The sequence below is a fragment of the Apostichopus japonicus genome, chromosome 20 (genome assembly GCF_037975245.1).
Source record: "Apostichopus japonicus isolate 1M-3 chromosome 20, ASM3797524v1, whole genome shotgun sequence".
NCBI lineage: Eukaryota > Metazoa > Echinodermata > Holothuroidea > Aspidochirotida > Stichopodidae > Apostichopus > Apostichopus japonicus.
In genome coordinates, this window is record NC_092580.1 from 32,539,261 (window position 1) to 32,557,093 (window position 17,833).

General features: G+C 38.4%; 2 protein-coding genes across 3 annotated transcripts in view; one reads left to right on the forward strand and one right to left on the reverse strand.

Annotated features, from left to right (window-relative positions):
- Positions 1-337: 337 nt before the first annotated feature.
- Positions 338-14,844, forward strand: LOC139962101 (methionine aminopeptidase 2-like). 2 transcript variants are annotated; one of them, XR_011791144.1, is made up of 11 exons: positions 338-863; positions 2,239-2,334; positions 3,329-3,533; positions 4,554-4,715; positions 5,728-5,909; positions 6,683-6,777; positions 7,766-7,966; positions 9,357-9,472; positions 10,831-10,961; positions 12,007-12,597; positions 12,636-14,844. XR_011791144.1 is itself a non-coding variant. In XM_071961980.1 (10 exons), the coding sequence occupies exons 1-10, from the start codon at positions 710-712 to the stop codon at positions 12,126-12,128; spliced, it is 1,464 nt and encodes a 487-aa protein (XP_071818081.1). In that variant the 5' UTR covers positions 338-709; the 3' UTR covers positions 12,129-14,844. The 2 variants fall into 2 exon arrangements, 1 of the variants encoding a protein (XP_071818081.1); XM_071961980.1 differs by having other exon boundaries at positions 12,007-14,844.
- LOC139962103 (uncharacterized) overlaps positions 14,064-17,833 on the reverse strand; it is a 41,921-nt gene continuing 38,151 nt past the window's right edge. The window contains exon 6 of the mRNA XM_071961982.1: positions 14,064-16,980. Within this exon, the coding sequence (XP_071818083.1) occupies positions 16,905-16,980 (76 nt within the window). The 3' untranslated portion in view covers positions 14,064-16,904. The remainder of the gene's footprint in view (positions 16,981-17,833) is intronic.

Sequence of the window (17,833 nt, forward strand, 5' to 3'; positions counted from 1 at the left end):
TACTGACCACAAAATTACATTGATTTATGGCTAGCATCGTAATATGTAATAAGCCAGATATTATTTTTTTTTAAAACAGCCATCCGGAGCCACTAAATCCATGCCACAAACGAATAGAGAAGAAATATTTTAATGCAAACTCGAAGAGTCTGCAATGCATACACACAGATATTTCAGGTGTTTCAATTGTTTTCTTTGCCTTTATTCATAGCTAATTGTAGCATTCCATCGTCCCTAATCACGTTACCAAAACTGGTCACAACATGGTCCCTTGCTGATCATAATAAAACAAACATGTGACTTTTCGTACGATCACTGTAAACGGGATGTCAAATATTCGATCTTTCCCAACTGGATGATAACTACACACTTAAGAGTACAGTTCGTAACATTGCGGACAACTCTCTCTATGAACTATACACTACCGTTCATATCTCTACATATCTCTGTACATACCGTATGGCCTAGGCCTACACAATAATACATCATCCATGTGTTGTTCGAAAACATCAGTGTCAACGTGCCTGGGATATTGTTTTAGCTCCCATGCCAATATTTAATCATACAAAGACAGTACCTAGAGCAGAAAACATCATTACTGTTGTATGCTACACTGTGTTTATTTATTGGTGCGCTGCAAAGCACATGTTAGTTGTCATATGAATAGGGAGTTTGAACGATAGTTGGCCCTGCGTGATTTTATTTTATTATGGCGACTGTTGCAAACGCAAACCATACTGAAGAAGTTCAGAATGAAATCAAAGTTGAAACAGTAGCTGATGACGAAGCTACTAAAGACGAGCAAGATACTGGAGATCAAACGGAGAAGAAAAAGCGGAAAAGGAAGAAGAAGAAAAAACAAGGTACATAGAGAACGTCACTTTTGAGTTTTGTGTAGCCTAACATTAAAGTTAGCATAGCGTATGACTAGGCCTAAGTTCGGACTCCTAGTTGGCCTAGACCCAACTTCATAAGTTGCCAAGTAAGAAGTAATGTTGCTTTAGACTTATGCCTAAGTAAAGTCAAGCGTACAGCGTCGTTAGGGCTACTTCTGACTGAAGCTGAGTAGTAAATTTTTACCTTATTATAAATATTTCAATTATATACAGTAGGCTACCTTTCTTAGTATTCTTACTTCATCCTTATCTAGCCTAACAGTAACAAGTAAAAATAGGCCTATTTTAGTATGTACTGTGTTCTATCCTACCACAACTGTTTCACCCACAGCAACCTTCCTCTCCCAGATGACAATATGCCTCATCATTCCTCTTCAGTCTTTGTTGAAACTAGGCCTATCAATTGAGGAGAATGGACCCTTAGCACCCCACTGTTGAGTGTCATGTACTTATTTTCAGTGGCGTAGGAAGGTACTTTTGAGTGGGGGGCTGAAGACTGATGGCCAGCCTGGGGAGGGGTCTAAGGGGAGGGGGTGTCCCCTTCCCTTTGGATCTTTTTGGCATTTCCAGGTGGCCTCAGATGCAATTTGGTGCAATATAGCATACTTCAACATCCCACTCCATTTTGTAAATAATTTTGCATTTTCACGTGGCCTTAGCTGCAATTTGGTGTTCCAAATGAGATTTTTTTCTCATTTGGAAATGAAAAAGGGGTTTTCTGACTTGCAGAGCGTGGGGGCGGAATGATACTTCTGCCCCCCCATATTTTCAGCCCCCGGTTCCTACGCCCTTGCTTATTTTGACAAAATTGTTGTGTTGGATGAAAAAACAAATGCTTGGATCACTTGCTCAAACTGTATTCACTTTTGCTTTGACAATAATATCACAATAGTAGCCTACTTCTAGAATTCATTAAATAAATGTTGTAAAGACATCATTTTTGTATCTTGGCCTTTGCTTCATTCTGGCATTCCTTAATTTGTGTTGTGTTGACACTGGCAGTTTTATGAACAGTCAACTACTACAGCTTTCCATTTGCTTAAAATATGCTACGTTTCAACGCACTCATATCTTTGAACCTTAATTGTGTTTGCCCAACAGGTTTTCATCCACTTGCAAGTTCTCCATATGTATAGAGCGTTAAGTTTTCTGTCATCTTACTAGACCAGCATAGCAAATGCTGAAATTGCATGGAAAGTAAATTACACAGTAAAAAGATCCTTGATTTCTTCTGTTGATATCAGGTCATCTTGAATTATTTGTGGTTACTTAACCATTTCAATATTTGAACAATGTCCATACAAATTACATTTCCTTATTTTAGATGTCACTTTATTCACAGGTGCAAACCAACATGAAGATTCATCGGAGGCAATGAACGGTGATGTTGATGTTATTACTCCCCAACTTGAGAAGCAAACCCTTGAGGATAAAAACGGTGAGAAAATTAGTGTCTTAATGATTCATGTAGAATCTGTGAAAGTTTTTAATCTACCACAACAGCCAACAAGATAATTATATTTATTCTGGACAAGTCACACAATGTATCAAGAACTTGATTGATTTGTGTCTGTGGCACATTCACTGTAATACATAGATGTACAGGTTAAGTGTTACCATAATAGTCTTTCAAAATAAAATAAAACTGTTAGCAAACTGCTTAACCACTAGAGAGCCTGTGTAGGAGAATGTGTAAAAGTAAGTTGGCCTGACGTTTCGATCCTAGCAGGATCTTCTTCAAAGGCTAAATGACATTGTCAGGTATCCATTTTTACTTTATTGGTTGTGCCCTTTTTTTTTTTTGGCATACTTGAGACTTGTATGTTTTATGGGCTTTCCTTATAATGTGGTTAATTATGTAATTGGCTGTAGCAATGTTAGATAAGATGGGTAACTCATTTATGTTGCATCAGATGTCATTAATGCCTTGTCCTCTTTTATTATGAAAGATTATGCCTACAGGTGGAGATTTTTGTTGACTGCTACCATGGTAGTCTGGATTCAATTTAGGAGTTAGAGAGAATATAATATTGGTACATATTGTGAATAATAGCACCTCCCCTTCCCCCAAATGAATCTGAACAGGTACTATGGAAACTTGATCATAACAACTATGAATGAGTAAAACTAATCCATAATACAAAAAAGTTTGCAAGGTTGACTAATCAAGTTTTGTGCAGATAATGGAGAAGTGAAAATGTCAGATTTTCTTTTAAAGATGTAAATTACTACCAAGAAGTGTTTGGGCCACAAAGCATTTGGAAGTATTAATGTAGAAGCTGGTAAAGTTTAGTTGGTAGGAAAATTGGTTGGATCATTAATTTGAAATGTTTCGACCAGTAAAAATCTAGAGAGGCAGAAGGTAGGAGGAATATTACGAATAGCTCATATTACGACAGCGATAACCAACTCGTGTTTCCTTCTCGAAGCAGAAGAAGACCAGGCAGCGGAAGGGGGAGCAGAGGATGGAGAAGAGAAAGCAGCGGAAGCTTCATCAAAGAAGAAGAAGAAAAAGAAGAAGAAGAAGGGTGGTCCGAAACAACAGACTGACCCACCCACCATCCCTATATCAGAACTATTCCCAGATGGGAAGTATCCCAAAGGAGAAGAGGTGGAACATGCAAAGAGTCGAGATGGGTGAGATATTCTGTCTAGACTAGGGAAGAGGAAGACATAAAGTATCAGTTTTGTGTTGTAGTTAGAGTAAACAGTGTGGTGGCAGTTGAATGCAGGTAGCGTGATATCCAAGATGTAAATCCAGATACTTGCACTGGTTTTCAAAGATTAAAAACGAATTTCTGGTAAAAGCTGAACCTTCCACTGTGTTTGGCAATATCCATATTTATAGCAGAAAATATACAGATTTACTTCGTTCCCCGCTTGCCTGTCTCCCCACAACATTATAGAATGAGAAGGAAGGGCATTGACCGGATAGGACCGGTCACTGAGGGTGCACAGTGTTAAAAGATTACCAGGGCATACTAGACATAGTAGAATGAGGTGCTAATGTTGTGGGGAGACAGGTAAGCGGGTCACTCGTAAATATATAAACCAGTAAGTTTTATCATTACTACATGATTAACGTGTGAGTCTTTAAGATTATTTCAGTGTTCAAAATTGTTTGGAGAGAGAAAGCAAAAATGCTGCAAATATTTATGCACTAGTATATGTAAAGCAAACCTTGATAGCCTTTAATTGCAAAGATATGAATTGGCAAAATTTGAAGTTTTTGAATGGATCTGACAACAGTAGAGTGAGTAACATTATCGTGACAAAATGAGCTGAAAATGTCTCTGTTATTTTCTTTATTACTCACAAACCATTTCTCCACATTAGAAATTTATAAAGTACATTTTTTGGAAACCTTGAATTCAAAGACATTGACACGGAAGCAAATGTCACAATTTAGAAACAAATAAAGTGACAAGGTTTTGAAATGGCCGTATGGAAGACAAGTTGTCACAATGACATCCCAGATCACCTAATATTGTCCAATTCCCAGAAGATAAATGGTTTATCAGGGCAAGACAAAACAAAACTACAGAGTTAGGAGCAAAGATAATGTGATTTTGTTTTATAGTTGCAATTTAAAACAGCCTTGTTTCCAGCATAATTATATTATACATTATTGAATTATGTAATTTTTGTTTTAAAAAGAAAAACAGCAGCCTGGAGAATGACGGACCAGGAGAAGCGGGCCCTGGACCTTGCCCATGAAGACATCTACAACGACCTGCGCCAAGCGGCGGAAGCCCATCGACAAGTGCGTAAATATGTCCAAGGCTTTATTAAGCCCGGCATGAAGATGATTGATATATGGTAAGTCCGCTCACTGATCTCACCGATGGCTGAAAGAATATTATCACATCGGAACACTAACTTGCAGAGGCGTAGAGGGCTCTGGGGGTGACTATGTCACTTGCCCCCTATAGCACTATTCATATGTCATATCTACCTGGGTCCCCACCATATGTTTCTGGTCCTCTCAATTGACCCTGGGGCTGTGGCCCTGATCCCCACCCTGTTCATCAGGCCTGCTACAGTAACTTGGTGTATCCTTGCATTTATCCAGATTTCAATATTTATAGATTCCACTCATTTATACTAGAATATAACCATTTGCCAATGATATATCCATGAGGGTACATGATTGTACATCAGTTCATTCTCTGCATCACACAAGGACCATAGTATCCACAGCAACTAAAAAACAAAATACTAATATTACTGCCTGTAGATCTTCAAAGTGTAGCTTCCCTGCAAGGATCCTATCGTGTTTGGTGGAGGTCAAAGGCCAATGGATATTTCCACAATAACTTTGGTGGAGCTGCATTGCATGTGTGTTTGTTAATTAGGAGTTTACTTAAAATAAACCTGAATTCTTTATGTTTTTAAAAAAAATATAAAACTCTGATCCGATATATTGTTGGTATCATATTGAAAGTGGCACCAAAGTGAGAAGTAGTCTCACTATTTTTTTTTTTGTAATGATTTTTGTGACAATTTTATGCATGTTATGGAAGCTTATTACAAGTAATGGATATCGCAGCCAAATGATGAACATATGTACAAAAATGTTAGATTTTTCAAAGGTTTGACTTAACAAGTCATCAAAAGGATAATACCTCAATAAATTTGTAATTTTTGGTTAATGTTTGTCGTTGTTTGAGGTCAACCCAATGCAGCTCATCGTTATTCCAGATTTCAGTCACCATATTTTCATCCTCATAAAAGTGAAATACCAGAGATTTTTAATCCTGATCTCCATCAAATTCAATGCCCATATGTTAATAAACTGGTATTGTTTTGTTACAACAACAACCGAAAACAGTGAAAAGCTGGAAGAGGCATCAAGGAAAACAATCAACGAGAATGGTCTCGATGCTGGACTAGCCTTCCCGACCGGCTGCTCGATCAACCACTGTGCGGCCCACTACACCCCTAATGCTGGTGACAACACTGTCTTACAATACGATGACGTGTGTAAGATTGACTTTGGTACTCACATTAATGGTAGGTGTCCTTGAACTGTTTCACCCATATATACCACAGGTAGACAGACGACTTCAGTGAAAATGCCTTAAAATTTAAAAAATTTGCTGTTAAATTTGAAAAACGTTAAATATGAGTATTTAAAAGGCTAGTTGCCAGCATACGCTACGTCAGGGATGGGAACCAAATCGAATCCTGCAAGTCACAGTAAAATTTTGCATCCTATCAGCGAGCTGCAGCCTTCAGGATAATATCCAACTTCTGCGACAAAAACCCAAAGAATATAACATTTAATGGTAACTTAAAACTGAGAAATTGTGGCATGTATTATCCAGCCGATACCATTATGTTGGTGATGCATCTACTGTAGGCCCTATTCTCAAAGTTCACAAAAGTTTTATGCTATATTTTATTCTTTTGGTTGTTCCTTGACTTCATCCTGTCAGTTGATTTAGGCCGGATATAGACTGCTCCGATACTGTATGGTGCTGCAAGCTGCATTAATAGGGTTATTAAAACATCACTGGGTACTCAGAAAATTTGGGCATTGGCTGCTCGTTGTCCACCTGTGCAATACAATTGGGTCAGATAAAATGGGAGGAAGAAGGTGGGATGGGATTGTTGTGAACAATGAAGTCTTGGTGATTTGGTTCTTTGAGTTGAAAAGTGTGTGACATCAGTGGTTAGCCCCACTATCTATCCATCTCCCTCCCACCTGCCTCCCACTCTCAGTCTACAGGTTTTTGTAAAGAATTAACTATACTATTTGGCTCTCATTTTTTGTTCTTTTCCAGGTCGTATCATTGACTGTGCATGGACAGTGGCCTTTAACCCCAAGTACCAGCCTTTGCTGGATGCCGTGAAGGATGCAACAAACACAGGCATTAAGGTAGGAGCACTTGTACGAAGATATGTTAACTAGTTGAGGAAATTAAAGGGGGAGAGGGGGTGACATACCTCAGGAAAGGGGAAAGGCAAGTTAAAACTTGTGTAAAAACTTTGTGCTATAATAATCTGTAACATAATTGAAGAAGTGATATACAAGAGAATGGGAATGCTGTCCCCATCCCATTCCCCCCCCCCACCCCATCCGGTATCCAGTAAAACCTAGCCTGACTTGACAGAGATGCAGAAATCTGCCCTATATGTAAAAATCTAATTGTTTCACTACAATGGTTATTTATATATTTTACTTTTTGCGGTAAACATAAACATTTTGTAAGTCCGCTGCACTTGAATTGTTTGTGAAACGTGCAAGCAATACAACTTACCAAAGCCATAGCTGATTTCCCAAATATTAACATTCAGTGTGTTATAAATGTATCATCTTTGGGTAGGCTAGCAAATTGTGTGAACTGTACTATGGTCTCTTGAGCACGCCAATCAAACACTGGCCGGTTGTCATGGTTATCAAGTTATGAGGCTCATTGTTTAAAGTAGAAAAATATTTTACTGGCAGGTAAATAGCATAATTCAGGGGTTGCATAACTTAGAAAATTAAGATAACATGGGTATGGGGGCATGTATGATGTTATGAGAAATGAACTAAAAGAAAAGTAAAATAACTGGCTGATTATTAAATTTATAATAATAAAAATAAGAAAGCAACAGTTTTGTGTCTGTATTTGTAGACACTTCTTGCACAATGCCATTCAATACATTCTATATACCCTATATATATATATATATATATATATATATATATATATATATATATATATATATATATATATATATATATATATATATATATATATATATTTATATATATATAGCCTTCGTTCTGCAATACCATCTGTCGCTGTCATAGTCGTTAACGAGTCATGAGTTATCGTCCCCCCATCCTGAGATATGTCATATTCCAATTTCCCTTCTAGGAAGCCGGGATTGATGTCAGACTGTGTGATATCGGTGAAAGGATACAGGAAGTCATGGAGTCGTATGAAGTTGAGCTGGACGGGAAGACTTACCAAGTGAAAGCAATACGTAACCTGAATGGACACTCCATAGGCCAGTATAGAATCCACGCAGGCAAGACGGTACCCATCGTCAAAGGAGGAGATGCCACGCGGATGGAGGTAGGTTGCAAATGACTTAGTACTGTGTGTAACCAGACACCAGGACTGTCAAGATGCAAAGGGCTCTTGTTCTCTTCAATGACCTTGGAGCCTCTTTAGAGACATTGTGTCAGGTTTATTCACTTTAATCACCAGAATGCCTTGCAGAAGACAAAACAAAATATAGCAAAAATTCCCTGATGACATATATTGACTTCACTACTCTCTTACCTGTCTCCATTCTACATATGCATTAAATCTACCACGCCTACAAATGTGGGTAGCATTTTAGCCCTGTTCCCTCCCCCCCCCCCCCATACTGACCTTCAGGGTCAAGGCCCACTTCCTCCACCTTCCAAACTCAAGGCTTACAGAAATAAAATAGCTAACTTCCCTAATGACACACTTTTATTGGTATAACAAATTGACTGCTGCATCTATCCTTAGTTTTTATTTGATGAATGTATAAGTACTAGGGTGTTTTTAGTTGTACAGTGAGGAATTAAATATAGTTCCCATTTAAGTGTATCATAAAAGTACTCTGTCAATATCATTTCAAAATATCATCCGTATATTCATTCATTTATCTTGCTTTTTCTATTCCTCATTCTCCTCATCCTTCTTTTTCATCCTTATCATTTTCTGCTCATACTTCTCATTCTCATCTCCATACTCCCTCATTCTCATCCTCATACTTCCTCATTCTCATGCTCATACTCCCTCATTCTCTTACTCCCTCATCCTCATACTCCCTCATTTTCATCCTCATTCTCCCTAATTATCATCCCTATACTCCCTAATTCTTATCCTCATACTTTCTCATACATCCTCATACTCCCTCATACTCATACTCCCTCATTCTCGTAATCATACTCCCTTATACTCATACTCCCTCATTCTCATAATCATACTCCCTCATTCTCGTAATCATACTCCCTTATACTCATACTCCCTCATTCTCATTCTCATACTCCCTCATTCTCGTAATCATACTCCCTAATACTCATACTCCCTCATTCTCATAATCATACTCCCTCATCATCCCTTTACTCCCTAATTCTTATCCTCACACTCACGCATACTCCCTCAGTCTCATACTCCCTCATTCTCATCCTCATACTCCCTCATTATCATTCCTATACTCCCTAATTCTTATCCTCATTCTCATCATTATAGCCCTTCATTGTCTTCCTCATACTCCCTCATTCTCATACTCCTGACTGTCTTACTTCCCATTCTCATCATGCATTGATACGAAAACTTACTTCATTCTTTATTTAGCCAGGTAGTACTTGAAGTATTCATGTATTTAGTTGTGTTTACATCTGTCTTGCTAACAGAATATTTTATGAGCTAAGAAGCAAACACATATGTCAAAAATGATGGAAACTGTTGATTTCTCTCTCTGCAGGAAAATGAATTTTTTGCCATCGAGACTTTCGGCAGCACAGGCAAGGGTATGGTACACGATGATATGGAATGCTCTCATTACATGAAGAATTATGACGTCGGTCATGTGACACTCAGGTGACTATTTAAAGGCCCATATAGCTCACTCATCCTTTCAATAAAACTATTAAGATGTTTGTCAAAATCCCAGACAACTGGTTTACTTCAAAGCAGAATATTGAATGAGAAATTGGGTACATGAGAAAGAAGTATTTTAAACAATTTAAGACGAAGCTGCATTGTATACATGTGTGTACTGGACTGGCATTAATTCACAGTATGCATCAATAAGACAAGGTTGAATCTTCCAGACAAGAAATTAATTAATGCTGAATTTCTGTTACATGTGTGCTATTAAAAATGATTTTGAATGGTATCAAGTTTGGACTACAAATGTTGCCAGGTGAAAAGTACATTTATAAGGGTAGTCCAGAAAAAAAAAAAAAAATTGTAGGCATGATGAATGAGCCATGTGGTGAACACTTAACCTAGATATACAGTTTTCTTTAGCTAAGCCATTGTAAATTTCCAGAACCCTCAGGTAGATCAGGAAATTAACCTTTGAAAATGTGCATCAGCGGCAAAGCTGTCTAGGTTATTTGTTCAGAATGATCTAAGCATCGCTCCCAGACGGTATTGAAAGAAGCGCATCAATTAAAGAATTGACGTCAATATTCAAAGCAAAGAAAAGAACCATTATGACAGTTTCTCAGCTTTCATGGAATCAGACTTTGACATTACATTTTTAACAAAGCAGTTACACACAATTATTGATTTTTTTTGTCATTGTGCATGCTCCAAAGCAATTAATGACTTAGGAGAGGTTGTGTCATGTAACTAGGATATCTCTTACAGTATCATGGAACACAATTACAAGCCCTGCTAAGTAAATTAATGACTGTCTTGTCATAAAATACAGACTAGCTCTGTAGTAAATGTGGCTTTTGTATGGAGACTATTAGAGAAAATTACATTCATCGTACAAATAAGTACTGCACATGTGCCACCCTCCAACAATGCAAACATAAAATTACCTATTAAGTGGCATTTTCAATATAAATTTTCTGTCTGTTGTTGAGCTAACAGAGCAATATTGTCAGTGTAAAATTTGCTGCAGTAAGGGGATAAGTTCTGACCAAACTACTTGCAACTAACAAAAATGAATGTAAATATTACCACTCAAGTCGATGGAGACATAAAAAGGCATAAATGACATCTTCAGTTTGGTTATCGTAGAGCATTACGTAAGTTAAGAATCAGAAGTTGTTGTTGCAGCAAGCAGTTCTCATTGACAGTATGATCTATGAGTTATTGTCACATTCTCAATTTATTTTGTTCTTTATGTCTATGATATCTGTGTTATATGTAGTCAGTGAAGGTTTGCTATTCCTGTATGCATTTTTATTTATATCATTGTTCTTTTTTCATTCACACAGAACTGCCAAATCCAAAGCGTTACTTAACACAATCAACAGGAATTTTGGAACTCTTGCTTTCTGTCGGAGATGGCTAGATCGACTTGGTGAATCCAAGTACTTAATGGCATTGAAGAACCTTTGTGATAGTGGTAAGGCCTTTCATTCTTAACAAGTGAGCTATCTAGCACCGTTTAAGGGTAGAATTAATATCAAGCAGAGTCCATGGGGATTCTTTATTGCTACAGGGTTGGAGGAAGGAGGGATGCTGGAGATTGTCGAGATGTTGAAGAGATGAAGAAACTGTTTTGCAAGAAAAATAGAAAGAAAAGCAATGTCTTAACTGTGTAGTTTACAGGTGACCTAGGTACCTTTGAACAGAAAAATCATATCAGGCAATGTTCATTCAACACCCAAGAGGAGTCAAAATGGAGAAAATGTCATTCACAAAGTAGCTGTATTTAGACTGAATGCTTTGACAATATTATGTATAGGCAATGTGGATGTGATCCAGCAAGTATAAAAGTGGTTTTGATACCCTATGCAAAGGAGTGACTAGAGGCTGACTGAAGGCATTCCAACACATTGCCTTTTCCCCATCCATCCCCTTGTTCGATCTGCCACTCTTGATTGCAGCTGTAACTTGTACACTAACAATATTCCCCTCCTTACCCCTGCCTGCCTCCGTACCCCTATCCCGCCTTATCCGTCCTCAAAATAGACATAATTTATTAAACAATTCTGATTTCTTACTCTGAATTCTGAAGGAGCTATATTTCACTTATTCCGTCCCTTCCTCCCCCACTCCTCCATTCCTCTCCCACTCCCTCCCCTTGTCCCTCCCCTCCCTCCCCCTCTCCCATCCTCCCCTCTCCCTCCACTCCCACCTATCTAGCCTATCTTCCTCCCCTCCCTTCCTCCCTCACACTGTCCCTTTCTCCCCTGTCCCCCCCTCTTCCATCCTCCCCTTTCCTTCCCCTCCCACCTCTCTAGCCTACCTTCCTCCTGCTCTACCTCCCTTCCTACCCCTCTCCCTTCCTCCCCCTCTCCCACCCCTCCCTTTCTTCACCCCACTCCCTCCCTTCCTCCCCCACTCACTCCCTCTCCCTCCCCCCTCTCCAGCCTACCTTCCCTGTCTTGCCTTACTTAAATAGATATATATGTTTCACTAGATCAGTGTTATTTTGTACCCTGCAGGAGCTATTGATGCCCACCCACCCCTCTGTGATATCAAGGGCTGTTACACCGCCCAGTTTGAGCACACCATTATGCTGCGGCCAACGTGCAAGGAAGTGGTGAGTCGTGGTGATGATTACTGAGTGTACAGGGGATGCTTCATGCTGCTTAGCAACAAGCCTGATTAGAGGGAAGCCTCTTGTAGGAAGCAAGTACTAGGAAGAGAAGAGAGTCCAGGCTTTAAAACCGAGAATTGAGGACTGGAACGCACAAGTTAGATTTGGTAAAGGGTGACCATATGTTGTTTCATATCATTTGACAGGTAATGTTGTTTCAGGTCTTATATCTTCTTTTTTTATCGTTTTTTGGTCAGATTCTTTCTACTTTTGGTCAGATTCTATCTGTCTTGGTGCTTTCAAGTCCCAGTATACCTGTAAAATGGATAGAAATTGACATAAACCTTGAAATAGCATGACATTTTCAACAAGTTACTTTGGTGTATTTGGTTTGCCATTGCATACTTGGTAGTTATTCACCACCTGTTACTCACAGTAGAAGATTTAAAATTGAAAATAGCGTCTCTTTGTATAGACATGTGTGTGTTTAGTACAGGTTGCGTCTGTTTGTATACATGTGTGTGTTTAGTACAGGTTGCGTCTCTTTGTCAGTGTTCGTTTATGTATGATTGTTTGGTTTGGCTTCTTTGTTGTACATTTGTATGTGTATGTCTGTCGTATGTTTGTTTTTGTATGTATGTTTGTATGTCTGTCGTCAGTTTGTATGTCATTTGTATGTCTGTCGGTTTATTTGTTCATAAGCGTCTTGTCTCATTGTTGAAGAGAGATGTGTCTTCGAGATGAATGTCGATAAATAAATGGTCAAACATTTGATACGGTATTTAATAGTCAACCAGATAATTGAAGAAACTAAAAAGGAAATGAATGCAGTCCATTCCACTAATAGATGCCTTACCTTATTACTTTCTAAGTTATCGTTACTTCTGGCTTTTCTCTTCCAATCGCTAGCAAGTACTGACAGATCCAGTAGCATTATTAAAAGGGGGTAATGATGGCAAGGGAAGGAGGGGGGTATGATGGGCGCATGGTGTGGTGTGAAAGTGATACAGTTTTGTCAACAGGTGTTGCAAAGAAACACAAACAAATGCCAATCTTAAGCCTAGATAGATTTTGCTTCTCATACCCTCAAGTTGATTTGGTCGTATATTTGCAAGATTTGTTAATTTGGCTTTAGATAAACTTTATCTGACGCAGGTTTTTAAGGGACTGTTCTGTAAATTTCTCCATACTTTACCTTGTTTGTTTGCGGGAAACTTCTTTACAGGGTCATTTACTACAGAATTATGAGGGCAGGAGTAATTAAACTTGAGAGGAGAGAAGAGAGCTTCCATAACATTCTTATTGATAACCTGTAAACTAGCCGGAAGGTGTTTTGTTGCAGAAGCCGATGGCTTAGTCTGAATGCCAGCACAAAAAGTACATTTATACTAGCCAACAGGGGTTCTGAAAAAAAAAAAAAATTGGGGGGGGGGGTGGTTCCTGGGTTTTTTTTTGGTATGGTATAGAGGTGGGAAGGGGGTGGGGGAGTAGGAGGAAAGAGGTTCTGGCATGGATATAGAAAATGTATTTACCATGATATTACATTTATGTAATTTATACATGGTTTTCATTTTAATTTCCCTCTTGGTTATATAACAGTGGTTTCATAATAGAACAGAGTGGTATTCATTTCTTGCGAGTCAGTCAAGTTTGACAGAATTACTTGAAAACTTTAAATGAAACTGCTTGACATTTTCCACTTTGGTGGTGGGGTGGGTGGGGCATGGTGAGAATGTTAAAGGATTGGTTCAGGTGTTTGACATGTCTATTTTGTATGAAAGAGCACAAAAAGACAAAAGAACAGTGAAGAAACTACCATGATAGCATGCTCTGTTAAGGAGATATGACACTTTGAAGATATCAAAATTTCTTTGAAATCGACTGGTGTAGAAAGACTAACTGTGAGGGTGTGACGTCACATCCTCACTTCCTTAACATTTGTGAATATATATTTTTCTTTAAAAATTATTTACATTTTTTAACACATTTGAAAATAATATCATCAAAAATTCTTCAGAAGTTTAATCTCAAATACTTCCTTTGACAAATATGAGATCTCCTGACATATCTTTTGGTTGAAAGTCATGAAGTCTCACAAAATATTTAGAGAAAAAACGAAGACTTCTCAGGAATGTGAGGATGTGACATCACAGCTAGTCAGATTTCAGCAGTTTCTACACAATCTGATAAAACTTCACACTTGAATATCTCTTTAACCGAAAAAGATATTTGAATAGTTTTTCACCATTGTGTTTCTTTTATTGTCCTCTTTCATATAACATAAACATGTATGACAACTGAACCAATCCTTTAATCCCACAAGATACTGTTGTGTAATACTTATCACAATTGTAAAGTTTTAATTCACAGGATCTCATTTTAACTTCAGAGAGATTAAATCACGTGTAGAAATCAGTTTGATGAAAAATTATGATGGTTATTATTATTATGGTTTGAGTGTTTAGACTAAGACAATACTCACTCTATTGAAAAGTTTGTTTGACATATTTAGGGTGGTTATTGGGGAGAAGATTTTACAATGTGAAAGCAGTTTCAATAGGCACAGAAAATGAAGCAAGGAAGGAAGGATTGATCACATGAAGTGATAAAAAGGGTTTCCGTTTATAAGTTAAAAAAAAAAAATCAGATCAATAGGCTTAATTAAAGTCAGCATTCTTTTTTCAGAAACTCATATTAATTATGCTGAAAGAGAAATAAACAAAATAATTAAGTTTATAAATAGGTTTCAGTTTCTCTCTGTTTCTTTGTTGTTGCTTTTATTAACATTTACAAATTGTCAGTCCCAAATCTATTTTCAAAAAAAAGAAAACCGGGTTAATCTACAGCTGGATGGAACTATATGTTTCTACTAGTTCCTCTCCAAAACATGAAGTGAAATACCTTAAGAGGATAACTTAACACCAGATAGCATTTGGTTAAAATTGCAAAAAACCATCACAAAAGGTAACACTCATCATTCATTGTTTTATCTATTGGACCTGAAGTTCATAATTAAGATGAAATCAAAGTCAATGTTGCACTGGTTCCAAGTCAGGCTAATCCCCCACCCCCCCTCCCCAACTTACCCCCGTTCCAATCTGTGGTAGACTACACATAGTTTTCCTCTCATATTTCATCTATATAATAAAGAAATATATTTGAAATTGTACTCTAAACAAAGTTGGCTAATCCAGCAACAGCAGTCAACTATGAGTAGCAACGTTGAAGCTAGCTGACCGAGTCGCTTCAGTTGCCATTCGCCGTAAAACCGCACTACGCTAAGGTGACCAGACGTCCCCGATTTTCGGGGACAGTCCCCGATTACAGTGTGCTGTCCCCGATGAACAATAGTCCCCGAAAATGTCCCGATTCGTCAAAATGTTCAGGAATTTCGAAAATATCCCACATTATTAGTAAAATAATTGTAAAAACAAAATTTAGTCAAGTGTGCAGTCGCAGAACGGAACGGAACACGAATTTATGACACAAGCAACTCACAAGCTCTCAAAGAACCACGTAAAGTAAGTGAATTTCATATAAGAAAAAGCTACATTTTTGAAAATAAAATTTATTTAAAAAGTGCTTCTAGGTATCACCATTTTACATTTAAGCACCTTAGGTACTTGAAAATTTTCCAAAGGGGTAGCTAGGGGGACACCCCCTCCCCTTACACCCCTCCTCCATATCAATAACGCAATCAATGTCCCTGATTCCAGTCAGGAAATTATGGTCACCTTACCCTACGCCATCTTTCCATTACAACCATAATACCAGACTGCTTGCGCAACGCAAGCGGTCGTCTCATGGTGACTCGCACATGTCCTAACAAAGTTGAAAAGCCATAGATTTCCACCAAAAGCTTTAAATTGATAAATGGTAGTCATGGCGATCAATAAGGGATTTATCTTTATGTACTACTGATTTTTCCACGCCTAGGCCTACTTTGATGATGTTATCCTACGAACACCATTTATAAGTGTAGGCCTAACTGGTTTCCTGGCAACAGCAGGCTTTGGTTTTGTTGAAGGCAAAGCTACCAACTTAAGTAAAGAACTCTTGTCACCGATCGCCTGGTCATAGTAATTATCCATTGCTGGGGACTTATGTATAACCTGTTCTGCACCACGTGACAACAGATTGTATCCCATCGTGCTTAGCTCCAAGTTGGATCCCGACATGGATATGTGCTTTGGATTCGTTGGTTTTGGCTTTACCTCAGGTTTTGAAGTTGACCTACTCTCCGGTCGTTCAAGTTTATCATATCCTATTTTAGGACACATTCGGCGGTTATTGTCGTTAAATTGGTCATAAAATTCTAACTCCTTATACTCATGATTTGAAATGTTGTCTGTAAGTGGGAGGGAATTTCTTTTTCTGTGAAGAACGTTGCTAAGGGACAATCCCACGGAGGGATCCACAGCAGTATATGAGTATGCTGTCAATTCGGGTGGGTCGTCGTTGTGTGCGAGATTTTCGTTGCTAGAGAAAAAATTAGCGGTTTTCCTCACAGGAGAATGGGGTCGTGCGCAAAAAGTTGGCGGGAGGTTGCAAAGACACCTATTTGAAGAGTTTGAAGCAGACGACAATCTGCTTCTTCGAATTGTATCTTCGTGAATCGACCGTAGATCCGTAAAACTGTACGGACCGAGTATAGATGCAAATTTTGACGAAAGACCAAGTCTAAGTTTGTTCCTTGCTAGTGTTTTCCTTGCTTCCGATTTTTTCCATTGCGTTAACGAATTGTCGTCTGCTAAAGTATCCTCGCAAATAGATATTCGCACGATCCCAGAGTCCGTGTCATTCTCAGTACAAGTAGAAACTTTCCGCTCGAAACCTCCCTGTCCAATATCGGGACCATCTTGAGAAGCTGTAGGATGTTCTGAAAATAAATCAAGAGGATATTGTGTGTCAGTTTAAGGGAAAACGTCAGGTCAAGGTAACATTCATAATGAAATCAATGAATGAGGCCACCTTAGAAAATGCTAAAATGGTCAGGCCCTAGCAGAAATGTACTTCGACATTAACATCTTCAAGAGCCCAGTTTTCTTTCCCGAGAAGTAGCCAACAGTGACTAATAAGAACATTTTATGCCAATATGGTAAATGAGGTAGGGTCGGTCCCAATTTAAGGAAAAAAAAAACATCCGTTTTGAGTTCTCAGGTATACAGTAGCTTACGTGCAAAATTTACACAGTTTACCGGAAGCGGGGCGGGGGGACACAACTAAGGTGACGTAAAGAAAATGGATTTTGTCTCAGAACATAATTTTAAATAGGCCACAGAGAAGAATTGGGGCAACGAATTACGCGGAGTGATATAGCGCGAAGACATACATTTCATATCCTAGTAAACTTGGAAGGTTTATAAACTGCTCCACAGAACAGAGGAAGGAAGCTCGTGATGACATTTTCTGATTACTTTTACTTTTTCTGTTGATAGCATGTAATATTAAGCTTCAGTAGTTCAAGTAGGTTACAGTCACAAATGATGGTATGGTACTTTACGCAGCAGCTCAGCAAAAGGGGGGGGGGTGAGGTCTGGAGGTCGCATGGGTGCGAGTGGGGACCTAGCTGTTGACGAAGAACAGGCTCATATATCGAGTTAAATAATGTCCCGATGATGGTTGTGTGTGCTTCTACTGTATTGCATGAGTATTTGGGGTTGAGTTATAGGGTATAACGAAGGGATATGGAATCGCTGGATCTAATATGCTGCAGTGTTTAAACTGCAATC

Excerpts from the sequence above, each read along its gene's own strand:
- LOC139962101 (XM_071961980.1), top strand. The coding sequence starts at position 710 with ATGGCGACTGTTGCAAACGCAAACCATACTGAAGAAGTTCAGAATGAA. Across the intron at positions 3,534-4,553 it reads CATGCAAAGAGTCGAGATGG|AAAAACAGCAGCCTGGAGAA; the intron begins GTGAGATATTCT and ends TGTTTTAAAAAG. Across the intron at positions 5,910-6,682 it reads CTTTGGTACTCACATTAATG|GTCGTATCATTGACTGTGCA; the intron begins GTAGGTGTCCTT and ends GTTCTTTTCCAG.